Below are 15392 nucleotides of genomic sequence, written 5' to 3'. Positions count from 1 at the left end.
CAATAAAACGGTTAGCGGAAACATAAATTCATCAACAAATTTTCTCGATCACATCAGAGTAAGTATCATACAATTACAATTAATAAAAGTTATCTAATTTAGTACAATTAATGAAAAGAATGAAAACAATGATGACATTCGTGATTATTCAGTTTCAGCCAAAAAACAAGCAACTGTCGATGCTGCTTTCAAGTTACCTTTATTGCCAGTGCCTAGGAAAAGTCAGAGTGAATTCGAACATCAGCTAGTGCTCATGCTAGCTGAAGATATGCAGCCGTTAGCTATGGTTGAACGAGGAGGATTTCAGAAATTTTGTAAATTGTTACTGCCACAGTATACACTGCCAAGTCGTAGAACTCTTGGCAGACGATTAAGCAACATTTATGAAGTTGAAAAGGAAAAACTGATAGCTGAACTGACATCTCGCAGATGCAAATTGGCTGATAAAACCTTGGACCACTTACTGTTTCTAAGATCGCGTTTGATCACTAGTGACTGAACTTTTTTTAATTTTTGAAATTAATTGGTTCGTGCGCAAAAAAGTTGAATTTTAGTTAACTATTTCTAATTAGTTTAAGTTAACTACTTTTTATAAAAAGTTTGTAACTAAAAGTTTAACTACTTTTTTTTAGTTTTAGTTAGTAGTTTAGTTAAACTATAATAAAAAAGTTTGTGCCCATCACTGTATATATATGTATGTTTATATTATATATTATTTGTTTATAATTATTTGTATTATACATTATTTGTATGTATATATATATATATATATATATATATATATATATATATATATATATATATATATATATATATATATATATATATATATATATGAATATGTAAGTTATATATATATTACATAAAGTATTTGTATAGTTTATAATTCAAGCAAAAAATTGAAGAGGTCTTTGCCAGTCATTGAGATCACTAGAATGAGACGAAGAAAGTCATCGATAATCAATGAGGAGAGAAAATGGCTTTGATTTAATTTAGAAATTTCTTCTTCTTAACCTAATGAAATGACATTCGGGATTACTTTAGTGTACTTAGTGCTGTGAAATTTTATGCTGCTATTTTGCCAAGCATTACAAAAACTAATAACAAAAACTGTGAAGGAAACTATTTTCTTTTAAAGTGGAAAAGTACCAATTCAGCTTCAGTTTGAAAAAAAACTCAAACTACTTAAAAAATAACTCTAAGAACTCTTGGGAAATAGTAAAATAAAACAACAGGAAAAGAAAAACCATGCTTAAATTGACTACCCTAATTGATTAAAGCTGGCAAGGAAAGCACCAAAGCCTTATTTAATAGTTTTTCAGTACCTACTGATAATTTTATTTGGTCTCATTAATTATCTTCTGAATTATCATTTAAAGAATTTGAAAAAGTCTACAAATCATTTTAAAAACAAAGCTATAAGAACCAACAAAATTAATGGTTTCAATTTTTAAAGAAGGTTACAGAGCTAATATTAATAATTACCACACCATCTCCACGTTGTCAAAATATTAAAAAATAATTATGTTCAATAGAATTTACCATTATTTCAATAGCATTAATCTATAATACAAAAATCAATTCGGTTTCAAGAAAAAAATAGTTCAACTAAACATGGAATTATTAAGTTTGTACGCAAAAAATTACATTCTTTTGAAAATTCTCTAATAAAATTTCAGGGATTTTTTTTGATTTACCCAAAGCATTTGATTTAAAAAACGCAATGAATTTTTTTTCACTCACTCGCCTTTGAACCATCTCCCCCCACCCCCTTCTTTGCCTTCCTAAATATATATATATATATATATATATACACTTATGGGTTATTTTAGTTAAGAAATTAATTCCACTCCGAAGGTAAAAATAAAAACTTGCCCCCGACATGTCGGAACCAAGTTATTAGGACGTCGTAAATTCGTCGCGGCGATACCAAAAATTGTGTATAAAATTTGTAAACATACCCAAGATTCTTTGCAATGTTTTGATTTTTTGAGCGAAAATATTCAAAATTCAAAACAAGATTCGCGGCATGAAAATAACTTGGACAGATCAATGTTTGAAGCAAATGAGCATTTTTTGTTTAACTTTATTAGAATTAAACTAATCAAATTTGGTTAACAAAATGCAGGATGAGTCAACACTACCTTTCAATTATAACCAAACGTAATACACCTAATTTTATAAATTTTTAAAAACGTATCATATTTTATTGTAGCTTTTGTTGTAACTTTTGTAAAATGTGGTTGTAATCAATTTTATTAAAGTTTAATAAGCTACAAAAGAAAAAAAACAATTAGGATTATGATAGTTAAACTATCATTGTACTTGATTGCAATGTGCAAAGTCTAATTTATGATTTTAAGAATAAAATAAGTAGCTTTGGGTTTTGGTGTAATTTATAAGTTCAATAAATTCATGATGAATATTTGTTTTAAATTCGTGATGAATATTTGTTAAATTTTATTATTCTTATTATATATTTTGACAAAAAAATATTTTTTTTTTAGGTTACAAATTTCAGATACTATCTTTGAAAAATCTGTAGATGGTTCAGCATTTGAAACTAATTTAAAAACAAGACAAAAAGGTGGTGACATTTAATTAAACAGTGTATTTTCATATTTGATATAGTTTGATATGTATGTATGTATGTATGTATGTATGTATGTATGTATGTATGTATGTATGTATGTATGTATGTATGTATGTATGTATGTATGTATGTATGTATGTATGTATGTATGTATGTATGTATGTATGTATGTATATGTATATATATATATGTGTGTGTATATATATATGTGTGTGTATATATATATGTGTGTATATATATATATATATATATATATATATATATATATATATATATATATATATATAAATTAGTAGAAAATCACTTAACGAAAATTTTTCTCATTTAAAACTGTGTTTCATCAATAAAGACTCATCAGAAATGAATGATCAAATTAATAAAACTTCAATTTATACCACAAATTAAGTTACAGGAAGTTGCAAGTGTCTTAACTACTGTAAATTTTCACACATTTGTGGAATTTGCTGACACTATTATAAAAAAAATCTTTGGAAATGATTACTTATGCTTTTTTAGAATAATATTATTTAAAAGGGGGACTTAATGTAATTATTATTTGAGCTCATTTATTTTTATAGTTTTTTAGGAGAAACTTATTTTGGTGCCTGCATTTAGAAATTAATTCTAATTTTTTGTTTAATAAACATTCTTGGTTTGCATGTGTAATTATTTCAAATTTTTCTTGTAGGCATAGTATACATTTTTTGGAAATATTGTTATATGCAGGCGCTGTTTTAAGGATGGACCAATTAAGTATAAAATCATCAATATTTTCATCTTTTAATTCCTATGTATATTTTGACAGCATGGTGTCTTTTGAATACTTTTTATTTTTAAAAGATTGCTTATGATTGGCAAAACGTTTTTTCCATTCACCCTCTGATATGCCAATAAATTGTTTATCAGGTATATTCTTAGAAGAAACAACACATTTATATACCACATTTTTTGATAAACAACTTCCACTCGTTGGACAATTGTTTTTTGTTTACAATAACAATTTTCTGTAGTTTTTTCATTTGGAGTTTCTTTTTTGCTTAACAAGGTATTATTGTGACCTTTTATAATTCTTTCCATATTTTTTGTGCAACTGTAGCTAACTTTAATTGTATTTCGATTAAAAATTTTATGTAATTTATTAGACCAATATCTACCAATTAAAAATTTTTTTTTGCTATATGGGGGGTTGAACGAAATTACATTTCTAGTTCTATTTTGCTTTTTTGTATTCTTTTTTTCAGAGTCAAATTTTAGTTCAAAATTTTCAAAACCACTTTTTTTTAAGGGCATCTTCAAATATTCGTTTAGAGGAATTGAATACATTTTCATTAGAGGAGTTTTGATTTAGCCTGTTATTAATTGAATTGGGATCTGTTTTAGAATTTTGGGTGGATGATTTGAGTTAATATTAATATACAATAATTCATCGTTTGGTTTTTTGAAAGGCTTATATGAATTTTCAGAGAGGTTAAATGTGACATGTTGAAAGTTCACAGTTTTTAAATTTATGTTTATTTCGATTTGAAAGCCAATATTTTAAAAAAATTTTATAATATCTTTTCTAATTTTATCGAGCTGTGGACCAGATTTTTTACACATTACTATTAAACCATCGTCGCTATAAAGGCCTAAATCATTTATATTATTTATTTTACTTAATAAATCAAAAATGTATAGTCCAACAAATTCACAAATCTCTGCTCCGTCATAACTGTCCATTGTTATATCAAAGCAGTCATGTATGTTTTTCTTTTCCCAAGTTTCCTTATTAAAATAAGGTAAGGTTTTTTTAGAATGTTTTATTACATGGATTGTTTCATCAGGAATAACTGTGTGACTTTTTGCAAATTCAATTGTTTTATCTAAAATATCTGCAGTTATTGAGAGGTAAAAGTCATTACCGTCAAATTGAATAAATGTACAGTCATTTTTATTTTTCAATTATGGAGAACCAATTTATAACATCGGTGGTATTTTTCCCCTTTGCAAATTTAGTTTATTTCTAAGAATATTATTAATTTTGTCCAATTTAATTTTGCTTACATGTCCAATCTCACTTTTTGAGGAACCAATAACCTACAAGAAAGTTTGTTTTGAAAATTTGGTTTATTAATTTTATTTATTATTTAAAGTCTTTTAGTGTTATGCAGGCTTGGGCAGGGGCAGGGGCAGGGGCAGTTGATTGGATTCTGTTTATATATATATATATATATATATATATATATATATATATATATATATATATATATATATATATATATCAAGTTTTTTTTTTTTAGCAATACTTTGCGCTTCTAAATTAATTGCGTTTTCCAAATTTTTAGGGGCTTTCTTATAAGAACTAGTAATATTGTCACATAAATTTTTTTTATGGTTTTCTGTTGTGAGTTGGTAAATCTTATTTGTTTTATCAGCAAAAGCCAAAATATTAGGGTTTGATTTAATTTTTTTAACATCTAACTTTAATTCTGTTTGAAATTCGTTTTTTATAGGGCGAAACTTTATTGTTTTAATTAAATTTAATAGGTCATTCTTAAAATTTTCCAAATCAGGTATAAAAGGTGGTGTATTTTTTGTTTTAAATCCATAATTATCATTTTCTTGGTTATTATTAAATACATCATCTATGTTTGTATTTGGCTTTAACAAAAAAAAAAAAAAAAAAAAAAAAAAATATATATATATATATATATATATATATATAAATATATATATATATATATATATATATATATATATATATATATACAGCTTTGGAACACCATTGCATTTTGGGCGTTTTAGCCATTTTTGGCGGTTATAGACTATGCCGCAATGACTAATTTGCACTAATTAGTGTCAGTTGTTAAAATATAGAAGACAAGCTACAGAATGAGCGTTGTTTCCTATCTTACGCTTGAATACAAAGATATTTGTAGCTTATACAATCAATGTACCATTGATTTCAGTATCAGCCGTTGTTCATTATCAGAGACACACAACCAATCATGTGTAAAGCTATAAATTCCTTATGCAGTGTCTGACTTGTTTATATTCTTAGATTGATTCACGTGCATGTGTAGACGTCTGATAATACGGTTTACAGGTTAGAAATTTCTATTTTTGGACTTTAAATGCAATTATTTTACGTCCATATTTTGGAATCATTTCAAACAGGTAGAAATTATAAATTATATTTTAGAAGGAGTAAAGGTTGATTTTTATGTTTAATTTACCTTGTTTTACTTAGTAGTTAATTAAATATTAGTAAATATTAGCAATTCACGATTTTGTTCTGGGTGTGTTTGCAGATATTCCAACCCATAATCTTCTAATGGCACGTAGAAAGGAGTTGTCAGTCACCATAATTTGCGAAACGTGCGCAAATTATGGTGTTCCACCAGCAAAACTTCTCCAAAAAGAGAATTTCAGTAATTCTGGGGTGTCCCGATTGGTAGTCATCAAAGGGATTGCTAGAGCAATAGAGTTGGTTACACTGGATTCACTCAAAAGATCTGGAAGACCATGTGTAACTTCATTATCTGCTGATTGTCTTATCCGAAGGGCCTGTATTGCTCATCCCATGTGGTCCTCCTCAGCTATATCATCATCCATGTCGTACCCACCAAGTTCCCGAACAATCAGGAGGCGATTGGTAAACGATTTCAATCTCCGGTGCTATCATGCTGCAAAAAAAGCCAAGTTGACCGCTAAAAACATCAAAGACCAATTGGCCTTCTGCAGGAAGTACCGGCCCTGGGCGGCAGAAAACTGGAGGAACGTGATGTTTTCGGACGAAGCTACCTTCACTCAGTTTCAGTCAAAGTCATGTTGTGTCAGGAGACCACCCAATCAACGTTTCAATGCTAGATATGTAACACCAACGGTAAAGAAGTTACCTACGGTCATGCATTTGGAAAGCTTTAGCGCTGCGGGCAGGGGAGGTATCTGGTTAATGCCACGAAATACAACGATCAATGGTCAGGTCTACATTAGTATCCTACAAGAGAAACTTCCCCATCATATGGGGATACTCAATTGCACCACATTTCAGCATGATGGTGCTCCCTGCCATCAAACAAGGGCAGTGAGTAGTTAACTTCGGGATTCTGGGATTGAGGTCTTAGGTCCATGGCCTGGTCAAGCCCAGACCTCAATCCCATTGAAAATATATGGGCCTTAATTAAACAAAAGGTTGCTGAGCAAGCACCGACGACGGAAAAGGATCTAATAGAGGTTATAAAGCGTGTATGGGTAACAGAAGTGAGTCAGCAGTATTGTGAGAATTTGGTGACCTCGATGCCCAGGCGTATAGAAGCTGTTCTAAAGAGTCGAGGGCAATATACAAAATACTAACTGTGGATTTTTAATGACCTACTGACTGTAGATTAATTTCGTATTATTATGGTAGTTATATAAAATATGTTGCTATGTTATTACACAAAATGTGTCGTTTCCTTCAAAAATGCAAGGGTGTTCCAAACTTTTGGCCAAAGCTGTATATATATAAATACAGCTTGTTTCTCCATCAGTAGACAAACAAGCTGTTAAAGAAAAAGTTAGAGAAGTGTTTTTACTTCTCTAATTTTTAATCAAAATGAAAATAATAGATACATGTTTATTTAAAACTTTAATAAAATCTTTTTAATAAAAAGTAATAATAATTTATTTGAATTATGTGACATAAAAGCAATTTTAAAAGTATCAAACTCATTCATTCAAGTTTTAATTACAAAAGTCACATACTTATAGTTACTTGCTCTCTCCCTTGGAGCTATTTCAGTGCCATTTTTAAACTTTTCAATTTCAAATTGGAAAAAGCGTTTTTAAATATGAAAAAAAAAGAAGAAACGCGACAAAAAAAAAAAAAAATTAAAAAATAATATATTGTTTCAATTAAAAAAGCAATTAAAAATTGTATTAAAATAGAGTTAAAAAAACATTTGTTCAAATGCAACGTTCTTTTTAATAATTTTTATAGAAAGCAATATGATGCTTGAATAAATCAATATCAGAAAAACAACTGCTTACAAATACTTATGTTGCTTACAAATGTTTAAACTTAAAAAACTATTACTAAAATGTAAGCAATTTTTATTTGTCAATGAGCTTTTTTATATACACCATGTGTGTGTGTATATATATATATATATATATATATATATATATATATATATATATATATATATATATATATATATATATATATATATATATATATATATATATATACGCACATATATATATATACGCACATATATATATATACGCACATATATATATATATATATATACGCACATATATATATATATACGCACATATATATATATACGCACATATATATATATATATATATATATATATATATATATATATATATATATATATATACATGTTAGCCAGCTTGATGGTATGGCATTATAACTTTTAATTCCTAATTGGTTTAAAATTCCAAAGGTTCAAAAAATCACAGTAAAAAAAACAGATTTAAGGCATTATGCTAGATACATAGTATGCTTGACAAAAAAATTGAGATACATTAGTATGCTTGACAAAAAAATTGAGTTCGTTTGACTTGACTTTTTTTTAATGTGAAAAAAAGCGTTGTCATTAACAAGCAAGATTATTCATTTGAAACTTAAAAAAAAACTTTCTAATTGATGTCAGTTGTTCTCTAATTTAGATTTTTCAATATGTTTAATAAATTGTTTTTTTTTATTTATTCTTATTCAAAAACCCTTTATTTACATTTTTACTGGTTATTATTATTCAAAGTAGGAAAGTTACAAAAATCTTTGCATTTTAACAAATAATAAATAATTTACTTTCAAATAAGTTGTTAACATTTTTTTATTTTAAAGGATTAAAAAATACTTTCGGTAAACTAAATTTGTTGGTAAAGTACACCGAAAACAATAGCAACAAAAATAAAACTAGCAATAATATCATATTTTATTTGCTTAAAACATAAAAGAAGATAATTAAATATACATAGATTTTTAATATATTTTTTTATTTTATTTACTAATGCAAAAGTTTATTTTACGCAAGCAATATATGTAACTTTCTATTTGTAAACTAAAAAAAAAATAAATTAGTTTTTGTAATTAAATATTTGTTTAAAAATTTAAATACCTAGTTTACTAGATATTTAAATTCATCAATTAAATTTACCTGCTGACTTCGTATGGTAAACAAATCTAACTCTGCCCCTTAAATACTTTTGTTTTTATTTAAATTCATTAGAAAATAGCATATTGCATTAAAAGGTCATTTTACTAACATTCTATTCGACCAAAATTGGTGAGCCAAGCAAGTTTCCCATTTAAAAGCTATCAAGCTATTGAAAACTTTCTTATTTAAAATTTATTGATTTAAATAAGTTTTTTTACTTATTGCTGACAATGTTTTAAATATAATATTCAGAGCAATTTTAAATCACTATAAATTTATTTAAAATGTTTTTGTTAATGCATACTTTTGTTAACGCATGCAAAAACCATGCTAAAACATAATTACTATCTTTGATAGCGTACTTACTCATTTTATGTAATAGTAATGCTATTGAAAGAAGTAATCATGTTTTAGCATGGTTTCTTTTAAAGTCTTAAAAATGTGTTTTAAATTTTAGTAACTAATTGTTTTTTTTTATCATAAGTATGTGTTTTTTATAATAAATAAAAAACTATCAATCGCATAATTCTTTGGAAAAAAAATTGCTGAAGTAAAACATGTGTTTTTAAAAATTTTAAGCAAACACCAACGTTTGCATATACAAAAATATAGAAAAAAAGTTCATTTTTCTTTTTAACAAAAGGTCTTTTTTTTTAAACAAAAGTTTTCACTTTCGTAGATTTGTTGTGCCATGTCAAGCATATGTTTGTTACGTTAGTATTACAAGAATATATATATATATATATATATATATATATATATATATATATATATATATATATATATGTATATATATATATATATATATATATATATATATATATATATATATATATATATTAACATAATTAAACATTTTCACTGATATTTTTGATTCGGTTAGGCTTTGATTAAATTCTATTTTATAATGATTACTATTTCAAAAATTCAAAAACATCAATTAAAATTTAAAACTTAAAATGTTCAAAATTTAAATAATTTTGCGTCAAATATAAGTTAGCAAACTAAACATTTTTACTGATATTTTCGATTCGATTAATTTTTGATTAAATATTATTTTGTTGCTTTTGTTAATAAGTTGATATAGAATGATAGACAGCCAATATTAAGAGAAACCAAACAATATAAGTTGAACAGACAGTATAAATCAACTAAAAATGATTTATTTTACCATCAAAAGTCATATTTTATTTTTATATGATCTCTAAAATTTCTATAAATAGACTAGACATTTTTTTCAGTTTAAGTTATTTTTTACAATTAAATTGATTATTTAGTGTGCAAATACATTAAATAACTTCATGTATATTGTATTGATTTTTAAAAGTTTTACTCATATAATTTATTAAGATAGTTATAAGATCAATTTTTATATCATTTATAAATAGTGTTATGGTTCAATTTATTTAGTACAATGATATCTGGTTCTTAGTATCGATTTCATAACAAATGAAAACAACAGTGATGGTTTTAATGTTAAATTTAAAAATAAGGAAGTCAACAGCAGCCATTATGAACAAAGTAAAAGGATACAGGCGCTACAATCATTGTGGTTGAAAGAACATTCTTGGCTTTGATACAACAAAATACTAGAATTGTATGCAGAAAAGACAAGGTAACTAATTGAAGCAAATCCAATAGTACAATGAATTGAGTGAATTTCAGCTAGATTTACTCCCACTTACCATATTGCTAGCAGTGTGTTTCTATCACCGTGCTTACCGTGTTGCTAGTCTCTTGCAAGAAGGTGTTATTTTTAAACTTGAATTTTCCAGCTATCCCACATACTTTTTAACTTTTTGCATATGTTTATTCCAGTATGGCATTCAGGAAAGTAAGGAGCATGTACCACATTACCACATTCTGCGAAAATCCTTATTAATGCAGTGGCTTGACAATGAAACAAATGATTCATAAGAAACTAGCTGTCATGACCCGTAAATTACGGGTCTTGGTAAATCTATTCAACACTGACCTTTTCTATACTTATTCCTTACTTCAATATATTTTAGTAAAAGGTAGAAAAATAGTTAAATGCATATATAAAAACTTGAAAATAAAAAAATTATTGTTTATTTTTTAAAGCTACAAAATAAATTTTCTATTATATTTAACTTTAAAAAACTTTTAACGTTTCGGTAGACGTTGCGCGAATTGCTTTTTATCAACAAATTGAATATCAGTACCAGTCTAAATAATATTTAGAATACCCGCTTGAAATGTGTTAATTAAATACCATGGTATAGAAAGTTTCAAAAAACATGAGATGACTTAAATATGTGGAATAACAGACTTACCATGACCTGTATAATTACTGAATATTAATATATTACTGGTCATGGTAAGTCTATTTCACACCTACCATTTTAATAATTTCGCTTTATTTCAATAATTTTTAAAAAAGAGCAAATTACAAAAATCTTTGTTTTGAGTTAATGATTAACTTTCAATACTTTACAACTTCTGTAAACTTTTATATATATATATAAAAAAAAAAAGGGGACTTTTCTTTAATAAGTTTCTATAAATTTTTTTTCAGGCCATCAGCAGCTTATTTCATAGATTTCCAGCTTATTTTTTAAAAATTCAGAAATTTGTATGAGTAAAATATTCAGAATACATTTTCCCTTATTTTCCTCTTAATTTTGCTTTTAGCTGAGTAGTTTCAAATTTTTTTAAATTTTAGTATGAGTGAAAAACCTTAAAAAACAAATATATTACAAAAATATATTCTTAAACTTGTTCATGTATGGAAAACGTTTTGGCTATCCGGAAAAACTAAAAATTGAGAAAAATCCAGAATTTTGGAAATATCCGATAAAAGATAATCCCTGTTATTAGGACTCTTGTCCTGTTAATTTAAAAGAAAATTTCCATGTAAAATCTAAAGTTTCCATATAAAATCTTTTTTCTATAAAAAAGAAAGTTGTCTCTTTAATGCGTACACTTAATCTATTACTAAGCACATTGAAACCTTAAACTCTATCATGACATATGCGCAACAAATTTCTAACAGTATTTTCATGTTTTTAGAAATTTTAAAAAGTTTTTTTAAAAAATTGTCTCCCTTTCGTTTGTTATAGTATATATTATCTTTATATATGATATCCATATAATATTTATAGACCTTTAAAATTGTTTTACTTTGTATTCTAGAAAATTGGAAAAGATTTGCAAAAAAAATTAAGCGTGAAAATCCATGCGAAGCACTTCAACCACTTTGGCATGCTATGCAGAGGCAATTTTACAAAGGGAGTGTGTGTGTGTGTGTGTGTGTGTGCGTGGGGATGTTACATCCCCTTTCCCCTCCCCCCTCCCAAAAGAAGGTGATAATCATGTTATAGTTGGTTTTTTTAGGAATTTTATCGGCTAATCAGGTATTTGACAAAATTTAGTCAATTTTTGTTTTGGAAATTTTTTTTATTTTAGAAGCCAGTCAGTACTTTTTGAGGATTCCCCCCCTCCCTCATTTTGTTCGTAGAATTGCCTCTAATGCTATAAATTATCTTTTAGCACTGTTTAACAAACAAAAAACTTAATAAACATTATGAAATGGCATATAAATGCTTTATATAAGTTCATGTAAATCAAAATTAAGCAAATATTGTCGCAATAAAATTTTTAAGTAAAAGTAAATTTGTAACATTTGATATAATTTTTATTAATTTACATAATTTGAAGTTTATATTAGATATTTACATTTTATCTGTGTGATTCATATTTTATCTGTGTGACTTTCGTTCACACAGATAAAATATGAATCATGATGGATTGTGGTTTCAAAAAAATGCCTTATAGCTTTGTAAATGCAAACTGCAGCAAAAAAATCAATTTAAATAGTTGCCTGGCTGGGCGACTCAATGCATTAAAACACTATTTCCGGTAGCCCTTTGAAAGATTTGGGTGGCATTTGTGATGTATATATATATATATATATATATATATATATATATATATATATATATATATATATATATATTTAAAAGATAAAATTTAGGTGGTATTTGCGATGTATATTTATATATATATATATATATATATATATATATATTTATATATATATTTATATATATATTTATATATATATTTATATATATATATATATATATATATATATATATATATATATATATATATATATATATATATATATAAATTGACTCTTATGCAGATTTAGGTTATTTATATATTCCACTCTTTCTTTTTCAAATTGTTGACTTTATTCCAGACTCCTTGAAAATGAAAAGAATAATAATAAAAACAGAAGAATAATAAAAAAAAAAAAAAACTAACAAAAAAAATTGTGTTATGTACTAAAGCTCTTGCAGAATGCTATTTAAGTATGGCATTTTATCCAAAGCTAAGTGTGCAAATATATTTGCATATACAGTTTCAAAACATCATCATTCTTTATGATAAATTTACAATTTATCTTCAAATCAATAATCCTCATATTTATAGTGCATTAAATTTTTTTGTTTAGAAACTAATTCAGATGACACAATGAAAAGTGAGATACCAGCAAAAAATAGTCTTAGTAAAGTAACTGTTAGAGAACAAGATGAAGTAAGGAAATTACTTAGTTAATATATACACACACACACACACACACACACACACACACACACACACACACACACACACACACACACACACTTAAAAAGATAATGTATTATTATGGTATAATAATAATAATACAAATACTCTTGTGCATTTAAGAATGCTCAATACTATCAAATAATAAAGCAATATTTATTTATATAAATTGAATAAAAACAACTTTTAATGGAACTCTGAGTTTCATGCCTTTTGGCAATCATCAGCCATTGTGTATAATTTGTAATGTAAAACCCATTTAAAAAATACAAGTTAAAATTTTGGTGGAACGAGTTCTGATGTTACAAAAACAAAACAAAAAGACATCTAATATTTTAGTCCCCAATGTCGAATAAGGAAATTAAAAATTTCTTTGAATGCCAGCGTTTTGATATTATTTCATATCTTTTATTAAGTAAGTTTTCTCTGTATGACAATATATGAAATTTTCCTTAAGACAAATATTATAAACTTTTGATGTTTGATCGTAGGGCTTACATCGTGGTATTATCTTCCATGTAATCGTAGGTTTTATATTTTTAGATTTTAGTTTCCATATTTCTTTAGAAAGTTCAGTGTCATATTTATATTTGGGTGCATTAAAAGATTTAAGATGGTTAGCATATCTTAATTTAAATGTAGTTTCACTTATACCAAAATAAACTTTATTTTTGAATTTAGCATCTCCAGAACTTAAATTGGCTTGGTATATGACATTGTTAGAAAGGCATTGGTTATTTAATGGACTAATTTTTTTGTATATGCAGTTGCATTGTTTTGATGTTATATTTTCATTGCGTTGTAAAATCTTGTTGTTATGTGAATTTGTTAAAGACTTGACATTAGGCATGCAACTACAGCTAACTTCAATATAGTTTCAATTAAAAACTTTATGAAGCTTGTGTCCTACTGGAAAGTGTAGGTCAATTAAACCTAAGAAGCGATTTCCAATTTTAGTTTAAACATTGCTGCTAAATGGAGGGTTGTACCATATAATTTTACGTTTACGATGTTTTTTTTAATTTTTATTTATTTGTGGTTGGTAGGTGAGTTTTAAATTGTATCCTGATTTACATAAAGCCTCCTCATACGGAAGAATGGGGTTATTAAACACAGTTTCATTTACTGCCATAGTCAATATCTATAGTCATATCTTAACTCAATAGTGCGAGGGATTTCTTTTATTATATTAGGTGTATGGTTTAAAAATATGGTATTCCTAACCTATTCAAGTCAATTGATGTCTGTAAAATCCACTGCAACTATGATTATATTGGTTGATGAATTTCCTAATGCTAACCCTCACCGCTTTTTTTTTTTTTAAATGTATGAGTTTTTTTCTTGAGAAAAAGCATTACGTCACTGCTTATTCCAATAAAATTTGAAAAAAATAAATAAATTTATATGATAAACAAAATTAATTTGATAATCAAAAATAATAGTAATAATAGATAAACAAAATTAATTTGATAAACAAAAGTATAGTTGATAAACAAAAATAATAGTTCAAATATATAAAACTAATTCAAAAATTAAAAACTTTCTAAATAAAAGTTCATATAAAAATACTTGAACCCGAAACTCACACCAACCTCAGGGCTTGCATTACATATCATTTTTGAATCTTAAGTGTGTAAATAAAAATATTTAGAATTATATTGCATTATAATTTTTTTACTTTAGGCCTGTTATATGTACTAAAGTTTTTTTTTATTTTTTTTATTAAAAAATGTAATTTTTTTATTCATTTAAAAGAGATTGCGTAATATTATAAAAACATTAGAAAAGATTAAAGTTTTAAAGTTATTTCACTATAAAGTATTATATATTTTATAACGTATATATATAAACATATATAAATATATATAAACATAACTAAAAATAATTAGAGCTTTTAAATCTAATAGAGTTTTATTTTTTTAATGTTAGATTTGGTTGAGTATTTTTTTCAAATTATAGTTTTTAACTTTTTTTTTTTTAATCACCTTCTTTAAGATATCTTTCATTTTTTATAGTTTAGCTTTTTTATAATTTTCTTTCTTTTGTTGG

The 15392-nt window shown here is 25.9% G+C and overlaps 1 protein-coding gene across 2 annotated transcripts in view; it reads left to right on the top strand.

Annotated features, from left to right (window-relative positions):
- Positions 1 to 2005: 2005 nt before the first annotated feature.
- Positions 2006 to 15392, top strand: part of LOC100206658 (putative leucine-rich repeat-containing protein DDB_G0290503) — an 88788-nt gene continuing 75401 nt past the window's right edge. Inside the window, exons 1-3 of one of the 2 annotated variants that reach the window (XM_065790701.1) lie at positions 2006 to 2163; positions 2508 to 2587; positions 13231 to 13313. In XM_065790701.1, the coding sequence (XP_065646773.1) occupies positions 2123 to 2163; positions 2508 to 2587; positions 13231 to 13313 (204 nt within the window). In that variant the 5' untranslated portion in view covers positions 2006 to 2122. The remainder of the gene's footprint in view (positions 2164 to 2507; positions 2588 to 13230; positions 13314 to 15392) is intronic. The other variant, XM_065790702.1, reaches the window with a different exon arrangement.

Source organism: Hydra vulgaris, chromosome 02 (assembly GCF_038396675.1).
Source record: "Hydra vulgaris chromosome 02, alternate assembly HydraT2T_AEP".
NCBI classification, from domain to species: Eukaryota; Metazoa; Cnidaria; class Hydrozoa; order Anthoathecata; family Hydridae; genus Hydra; species Hydra vulgaris.
Note: the sequence above shows the minus strand (reverse complement) of the source record. Positions and strands in the feature narration are given on the sequence as shown.